The 24,719-nt window shown below is 44.1% G+C and overlaps 2 protein-coding genes across 10 annotated transcripts in view; one reads left to right on the top strand and one right to left on the bottom strand.

The window, feature by feature from the left end:
* The first annotated feature begins 538 nt into the window (after positions 1-538).
* Positions 539-4,759, top strand: DBX1 (developing brain homeobox 1). Its single transcript, XM_026094548.2, has 4 exons — positions 539-940; positions 1,488-1,589; positions 3,560-3,762; positions 4,107-4,759. The coding sequence occupies exons 1-4, from the start codon at positions 580-582 to the stop codon at positions 4,476-4,478; spliced, it is 1,038 nt and encodes a 345-aa protein (XP_025950333.1). The 5' UTR covers positions 539-579; the 3' UTR covers positions 4,479-4,759.
* A 12,451-nt stretch (positions 4,760-17,210) lies between these two features.
* Positions 17,211-24,719, bottom strand: part of NAV2 (neuron navigator 2) — a 451,621-nt gene continuing 444,112 nt past the window's right edge. For all 9 annotated transcript variants that reach the window (XM_064512842.1, XM_064512840.1, XM_064512843.1 and 6 more), the window contains 2 exons: positions 22,061-22,264; positions 17,211-20,934 (listed from right to left, as the gene is read on the bottom strand). In XM_064512842.1, coding sequence (XP_064368912.1) covers positions 20,809-20,934; positions 22,061-22,264 — 330 coding nt within the window. In that variant the 3' untranslated portion in view covers positions 17,211-20,808. The remainder of the gene's footprint in view (positions 20,935-22,060; positions 22,265-24,719) is intronic.

Raw genomic sequence — 24,719 nt, 5'->3', positions numbered from 1 at the left:
GCTTTTTGACAGCCCGTAGATAAGTTTATATGAATATTTATTGATTTATTTCCTAAACCCAGCAGGGGAGCAGCAAATAAATTTAGTGCTTTCTTTAAATAATTCCCTTTCTACGAGGCAAGATGTCATTCGAAACTTTTAAATAGGCATTTAATTAGCCTGTGTGTGTTGCCTCTGAACAAAACCCTGCTGGGAGCCTTTGGAGCGATGTGTTCCAAAGAGGCGGTCAATATGCAAAATTGATGACTGCGCTGTCTTTGTTGCGGGGCCATTGTGCGCCGCTTGCTTATGAAGTCTAATCCAATCATAAATTGCCCCCCTGCACCAATCAGCGCGGCCGCAGCTCGCGGTGAATGAAGCTCAAGTGGAGAACTTTGTTGAACCCCATTGTTCGCGCTGTCACTTTTGAAAGAGCCTCCGCGGCGCTGACCGCTATAAAACCCATCATCCAGGAGGAAGGGCAGAGAGAGCCCTGCCAGACTTGCTAGTTGGATCTTTACTAACGAGGTTTGCAAAGCAGAAAAACAAACAAACCAGCCAACCGGCGGCCCCAGCCCGGGTCCGCGGACAGCCTCTGCGATGATGTTCCCGAGCCTCATAGCTCCGCCGCCTGTCTACCCCAACCTGCTGCGGCCGACTCCCACCCTGACCTTGCCTCAGTCGCTGCAGTCGGCTTTTTCTAGCCACTCCAGCTTCCTGGTGGAAGATCTGATCCGGATCAGCAGGCCCGCCAGCTACCTGCCCAGGACTGCCCCTCCGCCTAGCATGTCCCCGCCGAGCTCGGCGGCCAGGACGGACGCGGGGACGCCGGAGCTCGCCAGCTCCACCCCCGCCGGCACTAGGAGGATCTGTTCGCCGCAGACTTCCGTCTCTTCCAGCAGCGACTCCACTTTCCTCAAGTTTGGGGTCAACGCCATCCTGTCCTCCACCCCCCGAGCCGGTAAGGGCCGCGCCCCGCCGCCGCCGGCCGAGCCCGTGTGTGCCGCTGCCGGCGCCGCAGCCACGAGAGCCCCGGGGGGAGGCGGCCGGGGGGGTGGGGGTGGGGGGACGACGCTTTGGCAGGGGGAGGGGGCGCCCAGGGCCGCGCTGCAGAGCCCCTCCGCGGCGCGCGTACTTAAGGGCGAGGGGCAGCGCCGGCGGACTGCTAGCCCCGCTCCGGCGTCCCCGCAGAGGCCGCGGGGCGGACGAGAGGACCGGGCGCCCTGCCCGCGGCGTGAGCGGCAGCGGCGGCGGGCTGGTCCCGCACACGAGCCCCCTGACAGCGCTGGCCTCCGGGTGCTGGTTTGCCAGCGAAAACCATCCCAGCGAAAGCACCGCTTTTCCAAGCGGGTTCCGAGCCCCGTGTGCCTCTCGGGAAAGAAGTACCGCACTGCTCGTCAGACCAGTCGCCACACCAAACTTTGTCGTTCCTACCACTTTCGCCTTGCCATCGGTCGAATCCAACCGATGGTAACTCGTTCCTTAATTTAATTTTATTTATTTACTAGAAACTTCCCCTGCGTTGCTTCAGAGCGTCCCTCCAAAGACTTTCTCCTTTCCATACTTTGAAGGATCCTTCCAGCCTTTTATCAGATCTTCCTATTTTCCAGGTAGGTCTTTAAAAGTCTCTCCCTCCCTCCCTCGCCTGCATTCTAGCGTTGTCTCCCTCCTCCCACCCCCTCCTGCCCCGCTCCGAGCACATCCCAGCCATACTTCTCCGTCCACCCCCGGGGGTTATGCTCTAGTTCAGAGGTTGGACAGAGTACAACATTCAAGAATCAGTCGCGCCAATTTGATGCCCTATTTAGCACAAGCAGTGACTGCTTGACATCTCGTTCCCATTCCCCCCCGACCGGCAAATTAGCCGGAACTGTCACGGTGCGCAGGCGAGGCGGCTCCCCCTCGCAGCGGGGCGCGGGCAGCCCCCAGGGCGGCCGGCTCCCGGCGCCGCCGCCGCCCGCGCCGCTTTCAGCACCACCACCCGGGTGGCCAGCTCCCGCCGCCGCGCCGCGCCCCCGGCCCCGGGCAGCGAGCGAGGGAGGGAGGGAGGGAGCGAGCGAGCGAGGAAAAACAGGGGGAAAAAACAAAACCAAAAAACCAACAACAACAAAAAAACACTCACAAAACCACCAAAATCCGCCCCCCAGCCCAAATCCGCCCCCGCCCGGAGCTCCGCGCAGGTACACGGAGCCAACCCGCTGCGCGCCTCCACTTCCAACTTGGGGTCCGCCGTTCATCCGCCCCCAGTAAAGTCAGTCGCTTTTACACGCGGATCGGCAGCGCCCAAGGAACGGGCAGCAGGCAAGTGCGGGACTTTCCTCCTCCACCTCCGACACGTATTAACCCTTTCCCTGTCCACCTTGGGTATCTAACTTCATTTCTTCACACTTCGACCGAAAACGGTCATCCGGACGGCAGAATCGCCCCTATCGACAGAGAGTTAAAGAGAAACAGGAAAAAAAAACCCCACAGGCTATCGAGATGCTATTCTTGTAGCAGTAAAGCGTTATGATTTGGAGACAACAAATTAAAAAAATCTAATTACACAAACAAGCTATTAATTTAAAAAGAAAACAGGGAAGGAAAGAGAGGAAAAAAATAACCCAAGCTCTTCCATTCATGCTGCTGATAATGGAATTTGCTCCTTTTCTCCAGCATGTGAATAGCCTAACAAAAACAACTTGAGCTTTATAAATAGCTTTTCATGTCCATTTAATGAAAATGATTTGGGGAAAGAGACGATTGTGCCATCAGTATTCTCCCGAGGAGCCTGGCATGCCGTTGTGTTTAGTTTGAAAGTGTAAATCTCTTTTGTTCCAATAATATATGGCGTTAGCTGCTTGTCCTCAGTCTTTTTCTGTTAGTTCATTACTACACAATTACCATTCACGCTTCATTAGCATCTCTGTCTCTCTTGGGGAGTTTTTTTCCCCCCCTCTTTTTTTTAAGGGGAAACTCTGCCCTTTTTATCATACCAATGCCATTGAGAACCACACAATGTGCTAATTAGCTGTTACTTTTCATGTCTTCGGATTGAATTCTCCAAGTTTTTTTTTTTGGGGGGGGGGAAGATTAATATAAAAAGATGAATACTGATTGATCAAAACTGCATCTGTAGAGGACTGGTTTTGTTCGAATCAGAAAAGTCCTCATTTTCATCTCAAGCATAATAAAGTGCCTGAAATGATAAAAGCTTCTGAAAAAAAATCAAACACTTTTGAGCGGGAGAGAAAGCTTTTTTATTATACCTCTATCTTAGCCGGTACCCCTTGCTTTGCCTTTTCAGGCTGCCGACCTTTGAATCTCCTAACAAAACAGGCCACTATTGATACATTTTACACGTTTCAGTTGATATATCTAATCCCTGCTATCACTTGCTGAAAAGGGACAGTTATTTAAGTATCAAGCTCCTTTCAGTGCTGCAGGTTGATAGGTGCTAGCCCATTCACTGGGAGGCACGGAGGGAGTATAAGGCTGGATGGCATGGGAGCAGGGGAAGAAAACACAGCATGGAGAAGGAATTAGCGACTGGGAGCAAGGGTGCGTGGGTCCAGCTCACCACTGTCCCAATCTCTCCCAGCCGCCTCCTCCGTGGTGCCCATCCCTGGCACCTTCTCGTGGCCGCTGGCGGCCCGTGGCAAGCCCCGCCGTGGCATGTTGCGTCGCGCCGTCTTCTCCGATGTGCAGCGCAAGGCGCTGGAGAAGATGTTCCAGAAGCAGAAGTACATCAGCAAGCCCGACAGGAAAAAGCTGGCAGCCAAACTGGGCCTCAAAGACTCGCAGGTGAGCGGGGCCAGGCTGGGCCAGGGCAAGGGGAGGAGCAGCTCAAGAGCAGAACAGGGAAAGGTAGCTGGGAGTGGGGAGAGCTGCCCATCACCAGGAGAAAATCCAGAGCGAGCTGCAGGGCTGTGTATAGCAGACAAGAGAGCAGTGTGACTCCTGGCTGGGTGGGCAGGGCAGGCCAGACCACTTGCCGTGCCTCCTTACTGAGGGTCCCCAGGGGTCAGGGTTGTGTTTCCTGTCAGCCTCAGTTCAGACATGAGCAGGGCTCAAGGGTGCCTCCAAAAAGCAGTTTCCGAGTCCTTGTTTTACCGAACTATATCATTTATGGGTTGCTTCCCTTCCAGGTAAAGATCTGGTTCCAGAACAGAAGGATGAAGTGGAGGAACTCCAAAGAAAGAGAGCTCCTCTCTTCCGGTGGCTGCAGAGAACAAACCTTGCCCACCAAATTCAACCCTCACCCAGACCTCAGTGACGTAGGCAAGAAGTGTTCAGGAGAGGAAGAGGAGGAAGTTCCTCCCATGTGCCCACCCAGTCCCCGACATCCCTTAACCTACCACCAGTCCCCAGAGCACCTACACTTGAGGGACAGACTGGAATCCCAGAGGTCTCCCTCTCCATCCCATTCTAGCAGCCCCAGCAAACCTTCGGACTTCTCAGACTCAGAGGAAGAGGATGATGATGGGGAAGAGGAAGAGGAGGAGATAACAGTCTCTTAGATCACCTGCCTGCCCCTACCATCACATAGGGACATTGCAAAGATGTAAATAACACAAAGTGCTATAAATTGAAGAGGTGGTGTCCCTCCTGAATGTCCACATGGTCCTCCAGTGCTGGTTATTTATCACATAGCCACAAGCCCTCCTACTCTTAGGTATTCCGTATTTGCCCATGTGGTGGTTTTCATAACCACAGCATCTGTTAACCTTGTCATAACTGTCTTTTCTTAGCAACCAAAATTTGGTCAATTAGCTACACACTCCTGAAATAAATCAACAGACAGGTCCTTGCTTTACAGCAAGGAGGAAAGTATTCTATTGAGAGTGAAATGCTTTTTCCAGACCAAAAAAAAGGTGGCCATTTTTACTACATTTCAAATGAATTTCAAGCTACTATTAAGACTTCAAAAACCTGAAGACCGGTCTAATTTAGCAAGCCTTTCCTCCAAAATTAAGTAATGCTAATGAGGCATGAAGACAAAATACTGCCTTCCTTCCTTACTGAAACTGAATAGCACGATACTTCAGGAGCAGACCCACTGAAATCACTGGAATGACTTTTCAAGTAATAGTGTGCCTTGTGTAATGGAAACCTTATATGTTTATATGTTTTTCATTTTAATTTATGCATCAATATTATATATGAAGCACTGTCTAAATCATTTTCTTGCTCATAGGCCTGTACTTATTTTCCGCTTTACTTCTGCTATCGGTTATGTGGACAGAGGAAAGTGGATGTGCCTCTTTGATTTTGACTGAACTTTGCTGTCTTTGAACAGCTTATATGAACTGTACACTATTTTGTACACTTACTCTGTATGGATATTTTATACCAAGGTTATTGTGAATGAGTATAAAGATGGCTCAACAAGTTTTCTCCCTTTTCTGATTTTTTTAATTAAATGATGGCTAAACTAAAAATGTGGCTGTTTAATTGTGTAACTTATAAAAAAACACTTTTATTTTGTATTTTACTGTGTACAGACTTAAAGTATGTATATATAATAAATTGAATGAATGCCAAATAAAAAAAGCAGATTTCCAAGTCTGGTCATTCAGTAATGCTTGCCTCCTCTTTATGGGTTGTTGTCAGCCATGCCTGAGGCCAAGGCCTCTGACATTTGTCAGAGAGGAAAAGAAAACACCACCCTTTATCAACACCATAGTAATTCAACAAGAAATTATCAGCTTCAAATAAAAAAAAGATTTTAAAGGATATGGACCTCTCTCTTACATAGGGAGTGATTTGACTAAAGAACAAAATTCATGTCTCCCCCTACAACCAACATCCCTAAGCATTCAACTGCAACTTCATTTCTTCTGATGCTACACCACGTTCCCCCTCAGAGCTCCTCCGACTCTCCCCTTTCCTTCTCGCTTCCAATAACTGGCCAGTTAGGTGAGGGGCAGACACTGGAGGGAGCCTGAGTCACAGTGATTAGAAAGCACAGTCTGTAGATTGGGAGCACTTAGTTAGAAAAATCTTATGGGGCAGAGAGAAACCGAGAAACAAAGGTGGTTCAGATGGGCTAGATCTACTACAGATTTTCAGATCGGTTACCTCAACACCACCGGTGGGGAGGAGGGAGTGGCGGACAGCAAAGAACAAAATTTTTAATCTAATCTATTGCAGATCTATTATTCATGGGGTTTTCTGCTAATGAAAAAAAAAAAAACCATTGGACTGTCTGATAATCTTTCACAAGTGCTTATTATACACAAAGAGCAGACTGAAACTGGGGGCAAAAATCTTTCAGGCGGACTGGAACAGAACTGCATTCTAAGAAAAAAAAATCTTATTTTGGTTAGACTTAAAAGTAAAAGAAATGAAAAAAGTCTGATTTTTTTTGCTTAATTTTATCAGATACTTTAGTAATATCTATATCACTTGTAGAATTTTTGAGAGCTCCCATACTTGGGATTCAAATTAAGTAAGAGATTGCAGTACAAAAAGTAGTGCAGAAATGGAGCCAGTCACCTACTAGGGCTCTGCCATTTCTAACTTTTCTGACTCTGTGGGTACACGTAAAGTTTGGAAAGAAAAGGGTATTCATGTTTACAGAAGCACTTTTTCCACATCTGCAGAAGTTTTTAAACTCTAAAAATGTAACTATCCACACATTCCAGTATAATTTTTTAATGAAATAGTATACTTCAATCAGGATGAATCTGTGCTCTTTAAATGTTAAGAATGACAGAGTCCATTGGAGTATTTTCTCTCTGTATTCTAATGCTCACTGGCACTTGCATTTAAATTGAAAAAAGCTATAGCTAAAAAGGAAAGACTCCAGAGATTATTTTCAGCACATAGGAATTTTTGGTGCCCAGTCTGTGATGCCTCCCAAGTTCTAGTTTACAGAAAATACTCCTTCTTCTCTCTGGCCGTCTATCTTCTTTCTAATATTTTTAAAGTGGGTACCCTCCCCCCCAAAAATAGGCAGTTAAAAATTCTTTATTCAGGTTCTTTCTGAATATGCAGGAGAAAAAAATTATCATTGTAACTTCAACAACAGAAGGGTTTTTATGTGTGTTTTTTACCTATTCAGGAAAAAAATATTCCTTTTTTAGTAGCTTTTAGAAGAGAGAAGGCTGTCGGGTAACTTCTGCAACATTACCAGGGATGGAGATGGGTTTTTTTGCCCAATACCTAAAACTGGCTCAAAATAATTCTTGAAATCAAGATACTAGTAAGCTTCAAAAACAGTACAGTATGTGAAAAACTGGTGCAGCAAAAGTTGATGGCAGAACTGGAGAGATTTTTCTCTCAAGGTTACTGACATAACAGCCACATCAGCTATAACAAGAACATGCTCACACACAGGCAAAAGGGGGAACTGAGCAGGGCAAGCAAAAGACAGATACTACATGGTAGGAATTAGAGAAACCACCTGCAGGAGAGGCTTTGTCCTATAACCGTTCATTAAGACACTTCTCTTAGTCAGAGAGAGCATACCAAGCTGTCTAGTCTGTTTGGTTTTACAGCTGATTGATCTTCATTTTGGCAGTGGAAGATCCAGACTTGCAGCCAAGAATACACTATAATGTCTTATTTTACACTATATGTCTTCTAATCAGAAGCAATAATCTGATTCATCCAAGGAGGTAACATTTACGTAGAGTCTTGGCAGGCTGCTTATGCTGAATGCTAGCCATATTTGAGTTTGAAGTAGGGTATCGGCACTTCGAGGCTCTCTTAGCAACAACTTTTTGTCTATAAATATGAAGTGGGAGTGCATATTGTTTGTTAAAACAAGCAAAGAACAAAAACACACCCTCCCCCCAAAAACACCATTCTGGCCTTCGGGGAGACAACATATGCTAAGATCATGGTTGGGATCAGCCATCTAGGTAAAAAACCCAAACACATTTTCACAAATAGCAAATGTTACAACCTTTATTTGTCTTTTCCTGAGGTGAGGGAGAAGGCACATCAAGATTTTCCTTCATAATGTTATTTTCTCAATTACAGTTTTGGAAGAGCTTTATAACTACTGTGTTTGGGAAGTTTTCTCTGCCTGTGAGAGACATAAATTCATTCTGCAATACCTTGCAAACTTTTTTGTAAGATTTGAAAACACACTTTGCCTTTCTATAGGACTGCTAATCAAAGATTTTGATTTTTAGCAATAACAAGACATTGCAAAAACGTTGTTCCAAAGGACATAACTTTAAATGTGACTCACGCCTGCTAGCAACTTTTGGGTGGTAATTCTCAGTGTAACTGTTTGTTTGTTTTTAAATAACATTTGCTGAAAATGGAACTAAAAGCAAACAAAGAGTTACTTTCGGACCATTTTTGTAGCAGGTTGATGAAACCAGTACATTAAAACAGAAAGCATACTGAAATTCAACGATCATATCAAGGTCTTAGTTCTGTCCAGCACTTTATGGGTTCACGATTGGCTTGAGTAACTGTAGTTCTTGTTCGCCACCGATAGCTAGTCTGCTCTCTGCTCTCCTTCTCTGCACATGCATTTCCCACCTGCTCTCTCATGCTAGCACTAGGATCACATTCCCATATACCAGTCTGGTGTAAAGTCTGTTCTTTTCTCTCAGCAAACTGATTCACCTCATCCCTCAGCAGCCAGTATTAAGGAAGCAAAAGCATATAGCTAACAGTCACTATTTTCAGCAGCAACGTAGTCTGTGGTTGTCTTAAGATTTTTATTAAATGACGGCCTGAAGTGGAATTTCACAAGTCTATCAGAGATGCTGTGATCCTGCCTTCCCACTATTTCCTCCATCTCCACATACCAGCACTGATGTCCCTTCTGCAGCTGTAAATGCCCACATGCCCAGTTTCTTCTGTTCTCAGAAATCCCCTGTCAGCAAGAACTAGAAGGCTTGATTTCCATCAATAATCTTTGTTAAAACACCGTGGAAAGAAAAAAAAACACTCTAAATATTTTCCATTGACCTATAGCAAAAACAATTTTTCTGGTCCAGTTATCTATGTAAGAATGTCATCATCTTCTCCAAAACTACAGGTATCTGTATTTGTGTTTCATGGGTTACAGCTCTTACTGGGTAGAAGCAAAACAACAACTGATGTCTTCCACCATTTGAAATCTAGCTAATGATTTTCACCTGATATAGTGGCTATGAGATCATATATTTGTATCTGGAAGATGGTGCACAACTCCAGCTCAACCATCAGGCTCCCTTTCTTAAAACAGCTTGACAAACACAGATCAAGGAATGCTGTTAAGTTCTGGATACCATAATTGGACTCTGTACTGGTCTGTTACACACTCAGTACCAGGAAGTGGCCTTTCCTTCTTCAAACTCTGAAGCTACAGTATTAAAATAGCAATGAGTGGAGGAAAAATTTAGTGCTAGATAAAAGGAGGAATTTTAGGACCTAAGATCAAACACTACAAAATACTCCACATATATCTCCTGACACTACTGTTTAAATTAAGAAAAGTTGCCTCAAATAGAACATGTAGTATAGGCATTATTTTGCTGCAAAACAATGAGATTTAATAAAAACGTGTACCTTACACAAGTGAAATAGATCAGCACCTATTAGACACCTTCTATATAGAGCTGCAGGTTTTTTTGGTCTTTTTTTTCTTAAACAAGGGGGAATGCACCTAACGCTCTGCCAGACGGGAAACAGTTCCATAGTTCCCAGACCACTTGTCCTCCCTGAAAGCTAACGTCACGAGCTCAAGAACGCCTTCTGGAACGACAAGATTGTCAGGAACCGTCAGTATCGACTGAAGGGAGGTAAGTGCTTCCAAGGTGGGAAGCAAGGCAAACATCTCCCACCCTTGCTTCAGATTTCAAACAGCCTTTAACACCACCAGTCCATTCTTTTCCCAAAGGGGCAGCTCATTTACCAAAACAAACCCATAAAACGACAGGAGCACAAATACCATTTCACTGAATTCTACATTGACATATTTTACAATATAAAACTCTCTAGCATTGTCTACAACTTTCCTTCTAACTTTTATTACTGTATTTTATTGGCCATGTATTGTACTGTTTGTTTTGACCAAAAACAGGCTTCGAAACTCCAGCTGTCAGATCTTCAATACAAATCTTTTTGGTCATGGGACAAGAGTAGAGGAAAGTATCACAGTATTCTCTCGAATCAGTAGCTCATAAAGGGAGGCCCAAATTCATATTTAGAGAATGAAATACACAATTTGTGATACCTCTCTAATAATCAGTACTGTGTTTTGTACTAACCTTTATGAAACTGTCTCTTTTTCTATGTATGGGATTGCATTGCTAGGTGGCTAGACCCCACCTTCATTGCCTCCTCTACTAGAAGCTTATACGGCCAGGACCAACACCTGCTTGCTCGCAATGCTTCAGCAAAAGTGTCATGTTTGCCTTTGCAGGTAAAGGACCTTAAAGATCCAGAAGAAGCCATATCCAGGAAAAGACTTGCTTTGTGATCTAATATTACAAGTTTGGAATTGACTGTAATCAAAAAATACAGTCTCGCCTGGCAAACACAAAGTTAATTTCAGTTCATTTTTTTTCTGCTCCCTTTTCGCGGCTCCTCGACAAGGAAAGACTGCAACCACATTTGTTATGAGCCAACATAAGTGAAGGAGCATGACACTATAAGGGATGAGGGAGCAAGGTAGAGAACATTTTCTGGAGAAAATGGAGAAGAGGTTGAAAAGAAATCATCCAAAGCAAACCATATTGGAGTCCTACTGACTGGAAAGCGCACTCAGAGCGTAGGAATATTACTCTTATGAGTGAAGTGAGAAAGATAGTAGTATGATAAGATGCACAAAAAGAGGAACAGAAAGTCCACCTCACATGGACTTACTGGAGAAGATAGAGACTTAAAATGACTTCCCAACCTAAGTTGAGTCAGGGAAAGCAGTTACAAGGCAAGGGAAAAATCCATGTTCCATCTTGCATATTTTTAGACACAAATACACATTAACAGATATTTCAATCTTTTCCCCTTGCATACAGGTAACAGAATTCTGCTAAGACAGAAGAATTCAACTTCACTAAGTTCTTTCACTAAGAATTCAACTTTCACTAAGAATTCAACTTATTTTCCTCTTGGTAGACCCTGAATATTGCCCGCCACTCCTCACACACCAAAACAAAAGAAATAAACGCAACAGACATGATCTGAACGCAACTATCACTGTATGTTTCACGCCACTGTGGTACAACAGCCCCTTTCAGGAGGCATTTTCCCTTCAACCATCTTTTACCTCTCCAATACCCTACAGCCATTAGCAAGTGATAACATGCATTTAAGATACAGCAGACTGCTATAGAGAAACTGGATGAAGCACATGTAGAACTTATCCCACAAAATGCAAAAGACAGTGAAACACCACAAGCTTTTTCACTTCTCCAGAAAGGGTATCTCCCAACCATACCTAAAAGGTCACACAGACATATATTAAATAGCAACCAGCAGGATGTACATCAGCACTTATGAAGGCTTAAATAAAAAGCTGTTTTAAGTATTATCAGTAACATATTCACTGAAAAATATATAGTTATCCATGTAGCAAGTCTACAAAAGATGCAGCACCCCATTAAAGTTGTTTATGACTTAAAGTCCATTAATGTGCTAAACTAATCTACTAAGTATAAAACTGTAATTAAGCAACCTATAAAAACAGCCTTAACTCAAAGCACATTTTTCTGTTCTAAAATTCACTCCAGAGACCACAGGTGCTATCATACATACCACAACACTCAAGAAAAGAGCATGCCATTTATATGAAAACACAAAATGGTGCTAATTATATATAGTTCCATTTGATTTGGGGTTCTGCAGAAGTTACCAGGCCTCTTACACCGCCTGGTCTCTACAGCAGGTCTTCATTTGCAACATAACCAAAAATAATTACTCCAGACTACTTTCAGTGTGAATGTTGCTAAATCTTACTCTGCCACACAAGTAACGCTGAGGGCAAGATATCCCAAAATTGGCATGTAGCACAGAAAACCCAATCACTGAAACATGAAATTTAAGGATCTTACTCTTTTTTTCCTTGACAGGCTCTTTTCATGGTGAGAGGGAGATTGTACAACCACTAATCACAACCATCAGAGACTCAGGGATACCTTAGGGAGAAAGCTGGTTTTTTTACTTACCAGTAGCTGCCAGACTGCTGCTGCAGGAAGGGTAGCACTCCCCAGCCCCTCCCTCTGCCCTCCCCATGGCAGCACCACAGCTCACAGGTGCCAGGCCAGGACTGATGCAGGACACCTGTGCCACAGGCAGCCACACAGCCACTGTGCCTTACCTCAGCAACAGCAACTTACCCTAAACCTCAGGGGAGCCTGCTTGCTCTAAAAGGACCTGCTGATGCCAGGACCAGCTCCTGGCGCAGGGGATGATGAGGGTTCATCGCATGCCGTGAGCACGGGGAGCATCACGGCCCATCTCCCCCATCCCCTCTCCCCCAGCCTGGCTAATTGTGAGGAGGCTGATGAAAACTGCTGGCCCTGCAAAATGCTTGTTGGTTTTTCTTTTTTTCCCCCCTTAAATCCAGCTCTGTGTACAGGAGAGGGAAGGGAAGGCAGGCCGTAAGAAGCCTTTCCTGCCGTAACGGAACCGATTTCCTTATTGATCAGCAGGATCAGACCAGCCGCTCTCGAAACCTCAGCCCTGGAAAGCAGTGATCCTTTACGCAATGCACCCACAGAACAACTGCTGCTTTACGGGGCTTTATGCTGCTTTTCACGTTTTTTTAACGTGCTCCCTTTGAGGCCCCGGCGGCCGGGGATAGCTGGGGCGGGGTGGGGGGGGAGGTAATTTTAGAGATTGTGAGCTCAGGGCAGCAAATTCTCTCCCGTTACTTTATCCCCTCAGAAACCAGCTGGGTCAACATCTGCGCTTGGTGTGACTCCTCCCTCCCGCAGCGTGGGAGACCGGCCGCTGCGCAGCGGGCCGACAACGCCGCTTCCCAGGCAAGCGCCCGCCCGCCCGCGCAGCCGTTACCTGCCGCGGCGCCCGCGCGCGCGGCCCCGCCCCCGCTCCAGCCTCGACCGTTGAGAGGGCGCGCGGGGGGGCGAGGCGGCGCTGCGCCCTGGCGGCGCGGAGCGGGAACAGGGCGCTGCGGCGGCCCCTGGCGGCCGGGGGCGGAGGGACGATTTCTGCCTCGGCACCAGCCCTGGCTGCGAACAAAACGTTTAAGTGGCAGGCGGGAGTAACTATGACTCTCTTAGTCACTAACTGGGCTCGAATCGGCTGTGACACCTCCTCGTGGTCCCGCCGGATACCCCTACCGGGGGAACTAAGGGCACAGCTGTCCCAGGTGTGACGGTGGCGACTAGTAGTTGCCTCCACCCTGTCAAAGTATCCTTTCGATCGGCAGTAAAGGGGGGCCCTAATTGGCTTACAAAAAAGCATCCCGGACCCCCCTCAACGCCACTGGCCCAGTGGCGATCTGTCAAATTTGGGCGTGGTGGCGGTCTAATGATCGCCACCGATGTGGCTCTGCCTGCTGGGGAACAGGCACCCACAAAACCTACCGGACGTGACACGGCATGTCTGCTACTAGGGAGCGGGAACGGCTTTGCTTGTCTGCCCGTCGGCTGATCGAGCGTGATGGTCAGGGGAGGACCTATCCGGTGGTCCCCCTGAGCCAGCGTCTGTGCTCTGCCGGGGCGTCGTAGCAGGGCGTGGGCCCTGTGAGGTCCTCTGGCCTCTAGCGAGACAGCAGGACCAAGTGGTGACAACCTACTGCCTGACCTAGCCCAGTAGATCGGGCATGTCGCTTACCTTTAGTTTAAAGCAGAGTAAAATTCTTCACATGGACGGTGAGTCTGCTCAGTCTTCCGGAACCGCTGGTACCCCGTCTATGCTTTACTCTTGGCTTGAGCTGGAGGTGGTGGACGAATGGCACATCTGTGGGGCGTAAGAACGGGCATGCCATTACCATCAGCTGCACCAAGCCCCTCAATCCGGCACTTCCATCTAGACGCAGATGTTGCCTCCGTTCTCCAAATGACGCACTAACTGGATTTGACAGCGGACGAGCCGCTTCTAATAACTCGGAAAAGGTGCCCTGTCCCGTACAGGGTTCGATAAATAGCTCCTAGGGTAAAGCTGCCCGAGCCTGGCGGGTGCAGGCCCCCTGCTTCCGGGGGCCTAGCCTGCCGGCCTCACCCCCCCCCCCCCCCAGTCTGCTGCCAGTGTCATTTCACTGTGGCAGCCGTAAAGCAAAATCCAAATTGATTTTTGAGCCCATCAGAGCAGCTCTGGCAGCAGCTCCTCCAGGCCCAAGTCCTTCAGCCTAAAGGAGGCAGCTGCTGCGTGAGGCAGGCTGCCTCACGGCACGGGGCTGCGCTGGGAACGTAACACAACATAGCCAACGCTGTGTTAAACTAACAATTAGTGCTAAATGGCCATTAAAAGCATATCTAGATGTGTGTAAATCAGCTAATAAGCCACACAGGTTTACACCACATGCAGAAAAATGTATTTACCCTATCCGTAGGAACCACTGAGTTTTTCCTAACATCAGTAAGCAGCTATACCTGGCTTCAGCCTCAACGCCAGCCAGCCTGTGTTTCGGTACCAGGGAGTTTGAAAATGTCACAGTTGAGCAGAAAAAAAAATAAAGTCTCTTTCAATTGACACTTTTCCTTCCACAGTGTTTTAAAATTACAATCATCTTAAAGAAAAAGAGCCCACGAGGCACGGCCATCGCTGCAGAAGCAGCCGGTGAGGTGTGCGGCCCACGAAAGGCACGCAGCTCTCCCAAGGAAAGAGGTGGGGAAGGTGGTCCCTTCCGGCAGCCCTTGACACTAAACGCTCTTGGTTGTACCCCTTCGGGATTGAACCCGCTCTCAATACATTTTCTTAGAGTTTGAGGGATTTTATTTATTAGCATCCCTGCCCCCCCCAAACGACGGGGATGTTACTCCTGACGAAGCCCAGCAATCACCAGGCCCCGCAGGGATGCGCTTTCTGCCTTTGCGTGTGCGCTCTGTTCTGTTTTCACCCCATTTTACCTCTCTTGTATTTGACAAAGGGCTGAAATACTTCAGCAGTAGACTGACTCAAAATTGAATGGGGGAAGGTGGGGGCATGAAGCAGAAAGCAATGGAAAAACTTTGCCAGAAACATTATCATGGGTGTGATACAGTGGCTCGCACAGTGCTGAGCTGGTGAGGTGGTTTCTCCCCAAGCCCATCGCTGGGCTTGCACCTTCTAGCCTGTGACCTTACTGGAAGCACGACGTGCTCTCCTCTGCCCGAGAGCCCCTTCCTAAGTTTAGGTCGTACTGAACTCCTAACTACGCAGCTCCACCCGCGTGAATGCTTCGCAGGAGAAAGGAGGAGGAGGAACTGGACGCGCATGGTCTCCGTCCCTTGTAGGTGGCTCAGCCTCCTTTGCTCTTCAGCAGAGGAGCAAATCAAAAATACCTGTGCGCCAGGGAAGGGGAAAGGGAAGAGAATACCAATTATGTTTTGTGGGGAAGGAAATGGAGATGCAAAGGGGGACGTAACTGGCCTGCAGTCAGTTCCCTCACCGCTGGCAGAGATAGGAGTAAGCCTCAGCTGCTGTTCTTGGTCCAACCGGCAAAAGCCTTTTCCTGCTAAACAAGGAGGAAAGCGTGGGCTGATAGGCTCCATCCGCAGCTCCTCCTCTCCTGCCGGTGTACTGGAAACGCGTGTTGTGAACAACAGTCTCACATGGGTCTTCCCTCTGTTAAGCAGGGAGGGCTAGGGACTGCGGAGCAAAAAGAAACAGCTGGATTGTCCATGTTAAAAACTAGTAGTTGATAAGGAGATATCTCTCCACCATTAACCCCTGAATATCATACTTAACATAGAGGTTAATGTGGGGATTAACAGCATTAGGAAAGTAGTAAAATGAGGCCATATACAGAAAGTACAGAAGAGAGGATAGAAGCCTGAAGAGTACCAGGATAAATTTCTGCTCTGTTCTTGATGTGTCTGCTTCAAGAGGCCAATGGAAAAGATCAGAGGAAAGAGAACGATGTAACTACATGTCACAGGCTGCAGGCTCATCTCGTAAAATGACTCCAGGGAAATTCCCCCTTGATTGCAGGCAGGAAGTCAGCACTGAGAATGGCACTGAGAAATTATGAGGTGGATCCAGAAAGGATATAAAATAAGAGTGAAATAAGATGTTGGAAACTGAAAAACGGGGCAATAAAGATTAAAGAGAAGGTGAGGTAAAGGAAAAATCATGTGAAGATGAGTATACAAGACAGTGCACATAGAACAAATAGAGAAGAAGAAAACGGGGAGGGGGCAGAGGAGGCCAAAAAATGGAAGAAAGGAAAAAGAGCTCCTGAGAGGTATTAAGCACTTTGGTGCTAGTTCAGTGTTTTTTGCTGCTAGTCCATTCAAGTGTTTTCCGAGAGCCAGTTCTAAAATATGCACTTCTGTGAATCAAAAGTTTACAGAACATGGAAAAATCAGCTAGAACACATTCAAAATTTGCCTAAGCATGTCCAAAACTCTGGAAAATTGCTCCTAAGGGATAGATGAAACACATTACTGAAGATGAGTTTGCACTGCTGCATTACTGAAGAAAAGTGAAGACAATGTTTGTAACTCAGGAGGATAAAGTGTAAGAAAATGAAAAAAATTTAAAAGAACAAGGCAACCCACAAAAGATATTTCCACAGAAAGACTGCAATGACTACCAGTTAGCACTTAAGAAATTTTCTTTTAATGTAGTGTAGGTAATGCCTAGCCAACATCAATCCCTAGCTTGTCATAAATTGCAAAGACGAATCCTAGTATTCAGTAGATGAGTCATCCTGTTGCGTGTCCCTGCACCAACTGCAGCCCTGGTGACCAACAGGGATTTCTCTTGCAAAGGAAGCTGGCACCAGCTGATATCAGGATCCGCGTCCAGCCTGATGGTCATGTGTGACTTACTCTCAGTGTTGTGCAGAGATACTCCAAAGGCGTAGGCCGTCCTGAGCAGATCTTGATGGACACTGTGCAAACATCAGCTATAGCAGAGAATCATAGTGGTATAGTTCCCCTGCTAACTTTCCCCATATAGACAAGGCCTTTATACAGATTGTGGTGTCTGTATTCCCTCACTGACTTAGAATGATTTTCCTCCCATTTCTCCTAGCTGACTTCTGTGGGTACATAGCCTTGTAGGTTGCTGGCATCTTTTCACAAGTACTTATAAGAAACCAGCAAAAATAAGAGCTAAAACCCACAAACTTCGAATACAAATAGAAATTGTTGATTGAAAAGGGACAAAAAGTGCAGGGAAGCCATAAATCTGAATAAATAAGCATCAATTTTATTGAATCATGAATAATTTAAGACTGGTACAATCATCAGCTTTATTCTCCATGACACAGGGGCGGGGAAGAGGGAGAAACAGGGAGAGTGAGAAAGGGGAGCATGATCTCAAACAGACCATTCACAAATTCCAATCCTAAATGAGAACTGAAAATTAAATAGGAGAGGAGCAAATGGAAAACATCTTAAACGTACACAAAATACTCAATTCCTAGTCTTTCTCTTTAAAAATGGCTAGAAAAAATTCATCAAAATGCAGCACTTTTAATCAAATATTTACATTTCTATGTTACAATGAAAAAATGTACATCTTATAGAACATATTTCATAAACTGTTCCACTGGAAACGACTAGATCAAAACAGCAACCTTCCATTTAATATCCACAAAGAAAGATTTTTTTGTTTTGTTTTTGTATTTTTCTTGAAAGAAAACTGCCACATTTAGACAAGATTTAATACACATAATATCGAAGTTAAGCATCAACAATGAAATATCAGCTTACTTTTTTCCAAAATGTACAAAAAAGCTAACCAACCCCCTCCCTTCCCTTCCCCAAATAAACCACATCTCATTTATGGCCTGTATAATTCTTGGCAGTTCTGACAGAAAGAAAACTGTTCATACTTTCAATTTATAACTCAACATGAATGTTGCATAGAATCTTGCATTTTTTTCTTGTTTTTATTTTTTTTAAACAAGCCAACTTCATAGGAAAAAAAAAGGCAAAAAATGAAGCATTTTGAAAAAAGCCTTAAATGAGAGCAAAGCCACTTAAAGAAAGACTTAAGCTATGAAAAGTCCTGATTTAAAAAAAAAAGTAAGAAATGTGCACAACAGGTAACCCTGCTTCCCGAAGTTTCAGAAAAGACACTGAATATTGTGATGCTTAAAATGACTAGCCTACTCAAAATTGTCTTTTACTGTAATCCAAACTAGTGTCAATAAAATAGTAATAGAGCAACAGAAATTTTTTCCTGAGCTTAAGCACAGGATTAAAAATGAGAAAAAAATACCCCATTCCTCACAAATAAAACACCATTTTAGACATGTCTTATAGGACTCAGTTAAAGGTTAGCTGAGAAATTTTCTAGGATATTAAGTATATTTAAAGCCCTAGCCCTGCAACTGGAATTTTTTACAGGCACACGCTCTATCTGCATGGATTCAGTTGGAGGATTAGGTACCCAGATTCACAGTAGTAGCAGGTAAAGTCAGTGCTGGGAAGCAGAATTGTCAAGACTGCTGAAAAAAATTAACCTTTCTTCAAATCATCAGCAGCATGCTGTGTATTTGATTCCATACAGATTTATCCCATTTTTACAGTACCAAGAACTGGACTAGGAACATTGGCCAAGTAAGCCTTGGTATTTCATTCAGTGAAATAATCAAATAGAGTTCACAAGCTTAAAACAGTAACTACACCAAGCTCTTTCTGCCTCCCCCATCATTAAAATATTTTAATTTTTCTTTTACAATATTTTTCTTAAAAAAAAATCATCAGCACTTAAAAGTTGTAACAGGAGTAGATTCAAGACCAGCTCAATAAGACAAAATAAGTACAGTCATGTCACAGAAAGTCATGAGGTATAATAAAACTATCCTCTCACTGAGTCACAGAAGCATGAACTTGTCTGTTGCATTACTTTAAACCCACAAGGATTAACAAGCTCTTAAAAAAGTGTTTATAATAAGTTTTCTTTCTGTACATTGAAAAAACCCAGCATATTCCTGTAATTTATTAATGATGGCATTTATTATTGTTGAAAAGCTTTTTTTCCCCTGCATGGATAAAACAGCTCTTCAGTGATCTGTTAGCTGTGGATTGATACGAACCTGAAAAGTTTTCTCATTTCCCTCCTTTTTTGTCACATTTAAACAAATTCTAATATCTCGTATAAACAATATTCACAGCAACTTATGATATTCCAAGAGATGACTTTAGCCCTGTTTGTTTATTTAAATAAAATCCCATAATATACAGCACTAATTCAATCAACACAATTAGTACAAAATAAGGCATCGCTTTAAAATTCAGCACCAAAAGATAGCTGGAAAGGCTAGTACAAATCAATATTGAGGACTGAAATTCTTGCTGAGGTACAGCCTGAGACAGCTGACTTTGTGGTGATGGTGTTGTAAGCATTTGCTTCCGTAAGAAAGGAAAGTGCAATTCATTGCGAGGTGTTCTTGTTCCCCAACAGAAGTACAAGCCTTAACACTGACAGTGTAGGTGTGCGTGTTCAGAGAGGAGGAGAAACAAAAGCAGGTTCACGGCTCTGCCAAAACTCAAGAGCATGGCCCAGCTAAGACTTTACAGACACAGTACCTTCCCTCCTTTTTTCCAGACCTAGATACTGCTAAAATACTATTTTCTGCAGTTAAGAGTAGTAGTCATGGAAGTAAATGTTGTTGCCAGAGTAGCACTGGAACTGTCACAGAGCTGAGTTTTAATTAACCCATTTATGGTTGTGCTGATCAGAACAAAAACTCTGACCCCCCCCCCCAAAAAAAAAAAAAAAAAAGTTTTCAGAAAACAGCTGTAACATTTCATGGCAAGAATTAAAAACGGAAAGTTTGATCAGTCCCTCCAGGGGTGCGGCTGACCTCCGTGCGCGGGGCCGACCGTGCCTGCAGGCTGCCTCAGCTCCGTCTCAGCTGTAGGACTGCAGGGGCACGGCCCTTCCACCGACTCCCGCGGAGGCGTCACAGTCACTCTCGTCACTGCAAGTCACGTACACCACCACTGAAGTCACTTGAGTTACATGGATCTAAGTGGGAGGAGAATCGGGCCCAGAATACCAAAGGGCTACCTGATCTTTAACATTTAGTAGGATTGTTTGTTACACAGTGCTTGAAAAAACCTGATTTGTTCAGACTGTATATATATTTATATATATTCCTATTTATATATAGTATATTTTTATAAACACACAATGAAAGAAAGCCACGGTCTCAGACTGGCAAGGAGAGCAGCGCTTTTTCTTTTCCCCTCTTTTTTATATTTTTTCAGACTTCCTTGTTTTGCACCTTTGCCTTTCATGGAATATTATTACCAAGGCAAGTAATATTGTTATAGCACCAGAACTATACAATGCTGAGTTTAATCTGTGAAGCTGATTGGTAAAAGTCCAGCCCTCACCTAAATGTGTTTGGTCAGAAGCAGCATAGGCAAAAATTTCCTCTCCCCTCTCTGTCTGAACAGTACATGGCACAAAGCTGTTTGCTTCATAGCTGTGAAGTTCCCCCCTCCTTTTACTTTTTCTTTTAAAATCATGATTATTTTTACTGTCTTCAGTATCTTAGGCATGAGAGCTTACAGCAACTAAACAGAAAAAAAAACCCCAAAGGAATAGTGCAGTTCTCACTGTAAAAAGAAAAACAATACAAAGGTGGTTTGGGTTGCCTGCACCCAGGTTCAAGACTGACTCAAAAGTGTCTTGTTCTTGCAGCTCTAATACTGAGATACCAGCCCAGCCCAGCCCAGGAACATGTTCTTTTCATGAGTTTGTCATGATGATTCTTGCAACGTGGGACAGCAATAATGGAAACACCTTATTTCTATCTGATGAAGATCACAACGTTGACTCCAGAGATGAATCAAGGATGTCGTCATGATGGCTGTTGCTGTTAGAGTCACTGTCATAACTCTGGGGACTTGAGTAGTTGGCTGCTTCTTGCAGTCTCATTAGCATGTTCATCTACAAAACACAGAAGTTCAGGATTATTTGTATTCTGAGGCAGAAAGAATATCCACTTCATGTAAAAGTCACAGAAGCATTCACTTTGCCAGCAAGGTAAGGGAGAAGACAGCTGAGCTAATTACTACTGGTTATATGAAATGAGGTAGTACACGTAAAACATGTCATAGCAGCATGCAAGTTAGTCATGAATTGTATGGTATTCCAGTAAAGGTGAAAGTGAGAAGATTGATGCTGTCTACAGCTGTATTCCACAGGACCCTGCAAGCATCCTTCTGCTATCTTGCTCTGACTTAAGGAAATATGTACACGACAGTTAAAGGAGGCCTATCTGAATGTGCTAGCACGAAGCTTGATATTTATGTATGTATACATGAGCTAGTAAAACCTGTAACACACTTATTCAGTACTCCAAATTGTCCAGAAAAATGTACACCCCAAAAGAACAGTTTCATGGCATTCATAGCTTGCACAGCAGTTTCAATAACCGTCTCCCATCGGAAGAAATGTACATGAAATCCAGCTTCTAGGTCGAAGTATACATTCCACGCAAATGCATCCTAACATTTCTTTATACATACTTGCTGATTCATAAATTAGACCCCAGTCATGGAGAGCACTACTTTGTATATATAACAGAAATCTCAATTTTCATTTGAGAAGAAAGAAAACAGTTCCAAGAATCATTTGAAGCAATATGCCAATTTTGCGATTCTGGTGAAACAGGCTAAATCAAATAGGTCCACTGTGTTATTGAAGTATGTGTAATTAAATCACCCGTTTCACAAACTTTATTATGCACACACAGAGCAGAGATGTGCAAATGTACCTATCTAATGCCACAGTGTAGAAATTAAGTTTATTATACCCTTTGCCAGTCACTCAGCTCATATTCTCAAAAAATGAATCTGAAAAGCTTCTGCCACTGTTTCTTACATAACTTTATGGGCTTTCTGTGCCAATGCACGTTCCATGGGCTGACTTTATGCCTTTCTGAGAAAGATTTCCTTCTCATTCTAAAACTCTGAAACACTTCTCAGCTTGTACTCTGCTATTTTATTCCCATTTCTAATTCCCACTAACAAGGAAAACCAACCAGTTCTGCTGTTTAAAAAATGAAACTTACCAAAGGATCTCCTTCAGCATCACTCACTGGAACTTGTTTGCTGCTTGAGCCTTCCCTTGACATTGAGTAGCCATCAAACCCCACATCTTCAGGCCGCAGCTGTAGTAGAGGAGGCCACTCATGGTGCTGTGGGGTGGCTGCCCAGGGATAAGTGTCCATTACCCATTTGGCAGGATCCTCCCAGGGAGCTCTCCTCCCATACAGCTGGAAAAGTGCAAAGGCATCTTTTAAAACATTGCTGTTAATCTACCATTTTACTCAGCACTTACATAACCACAATGAATGTGCCATAATTATTCCACTGCAGAAAAAGCTTTCAAGCAGAGTTGAAGAAAAAGGAATGAGATTTTCACTATCTGAATGATACACAAAGTTCTAGTTATTTTTAATGGCAAATGACTTGGAAGAGGCTGACCACCTCCTTTGCAAATGCAGCGCACCTGACACCATTTTAAGAAAAAGAAACCTGGAAATAACTTCACTTCAGAAAGTTTTGGGCTTTTTCTCTGATTAAATAAGGTAAATACACACTAGAGGCCATTAGTGTTCATATCTACTTTGCAACAGCAGCTGGCTTACGTAATTTTGCTATCACAGTGAAACTCCATAGGAAGAAATGTGATACCTGTCATCAGGCAATAACGACGAATGTCATAGCAAAGTTTTTTCAAGACAGGGGAATTTCTCTGTACTCAACCAAGAAGAAGTGCCACAAGAATTTGGCTATGCTCATGTTCCTATTTTAAGTAGGCATGCCCTACTTCGAAGACATCTTCTGTTTTGAACAGACTGAGTTGCTGAGTCCCAACTTATTCTACTCCTTGATCTATTCAGATAGGTTTGCCATAATTAGATAAAAAATTCCTTTTAATGTCCCATGACTCTCAAAAGGAGAAGTACAAGTTCAAGTGATTTTCAGGTTTTCAATTCTGCTTTGTGAATTTCTGGGCCAAACAACTTTCAGGAATTCACCTTCATCACTGGCATTTTATCACTTGAATTCAGAGAACTCACACTTTCCTATACAACATGGTGGGAGAAAGCAGAGGGCAGAACAAAGAAACTTTACAGCTCTTTGAAGGATCTAAGACTACCTCACCTTCCTCCTCATTTTTTCCTTCTTTCTTTTGGCATTCATTTTATTATCCTCCTCATTGCCAAACAGGGAAAGTTAGGACAAGCTTTTGAGCTTATCAGTGCTATTCTTTACATTGGCATAAATCATTGGAACATTCTTGCACCACAGTGGCTAACTACTTTTTCCAGTCCAAACAGGCCCCCAAAATGCTGCATCTGAACAGCATGAAAAGGACTGACTTCAATGAGATGCATGGTTCAAGAAGCCAAAGCTGATTTTTCTGCACTGCAGCAGAGAGACGCATCAGGCGAGTGCTGTCAGAACGGCACTTTGACAGAGATTGCTAAGCAGTACTAGATAATGATAATACCTTTCGATCGAAATTTTGTCTGTAGTTTACAGCCTAACCCTTTCCTTGAAAATTTGGTTCTGTTAAAATATACAGGCTAAAGGAAGTCTTTTATCTATTCTGCTAGAGCCTTTCTGTAAGAGTTACATGAAACTGAAGTTTAAGTAAAACTTAGATGGTAGTGTGAATGCAAACTCTGTAATACATGGCAGTCAAATTCCATGCAGAAATCACGAATCATTAAATTTCTCTAAATACTAGCATCTGCTTTATTCTGAAACAGGACCCCATCAGTCACAGCACAGAGCACGTTTGTCCGGTAGGTGGTGCTAGACAATCTCCAACACGTCCTTCTCTCACAGAGGAAATTCTCTTCAGAATCCTTGAGCTGTAGCAGATCATTTCCCCAACATAATGTCGTCAGGCTGTGGTAAACCAGATCCCCTATTTTAATCTTGTTCCCGAATTTATGAACAATACAAGACAGCTGCAAAGTGGAGAGAACTTTGTATTTTTCACACAGTCCTTGCTACCTGGAAGGTCCATGTGTTCCTAGCTCACTTCTGAAAATTAGCAAGTAGAATTCCCACTTCAATATATGAAATAATCACATATCTTCAGTAGCTGAGAGCCTGAATCACTAACTTATTATTCCCTTCCACGGCAACCACTTATGTGTATCCCTTTCACAGGCACATTTTCTAGAGTGAGAAGGTATATAATATTAGGAGGTGAGAATCCCCCAGGCTGGTTCTCCAACCACCAAAGAAAAAGAGTGAGAGTGTGAGCGACCGTGGCAGGAAACTACAGGGACCCTGGGTCCCCTTCTGATTGGGGCTGTATTCTCAGTCAATACAACAAGCAGGAAGAACAAGGGTTTTATACAACCCTCTAATTTTTACATCCCTGTTTTGAAGAACAAAAAGCTCAGCAGCTCCAATGGGAACAATTATTGTAAGGATCCATTTGGCTCACTTGCCTTTGACCCAAAGTAGTTCTCTAAATGAGAAACAGAAATCTAAAAATAGTTCAGTTTAGATCCACAGAGATCAGAGTGAAATCAGCAGTCCACCCTTCCTTTCTGGCAGGCAATTTCATGTGGGAAGATGTGTTTCCAAAGGATTCTTTGTGGGTGTGGGGCTCAGAAAAAACCCAAAATGAAACACACATTTCTAAGCACCGCTAGTTAATTAGCACAACCCTGGCTACTCTTTGAGGACTGAAGTCAGATT

The sequence above is a fragment of the Dromaius novaehollandiae genome, chromosome 5 (assembly GCF_036370855.1).
Source record: "Dromaius novaehollandiae isolate bDroNov1 chromosome 5, bDroNov1.hap1, whole genome shotgun sequence".
NCBI classification, from domain to species: Eukaryota; Metazoa; Chordata; class Aves; order Casuariiformes; family Dromaiidae; genus Dromaius; species Dromaius novaehollandiae.
This window is presented reverse-complemented; position numbering and strand designations above follow the sequence as displayed.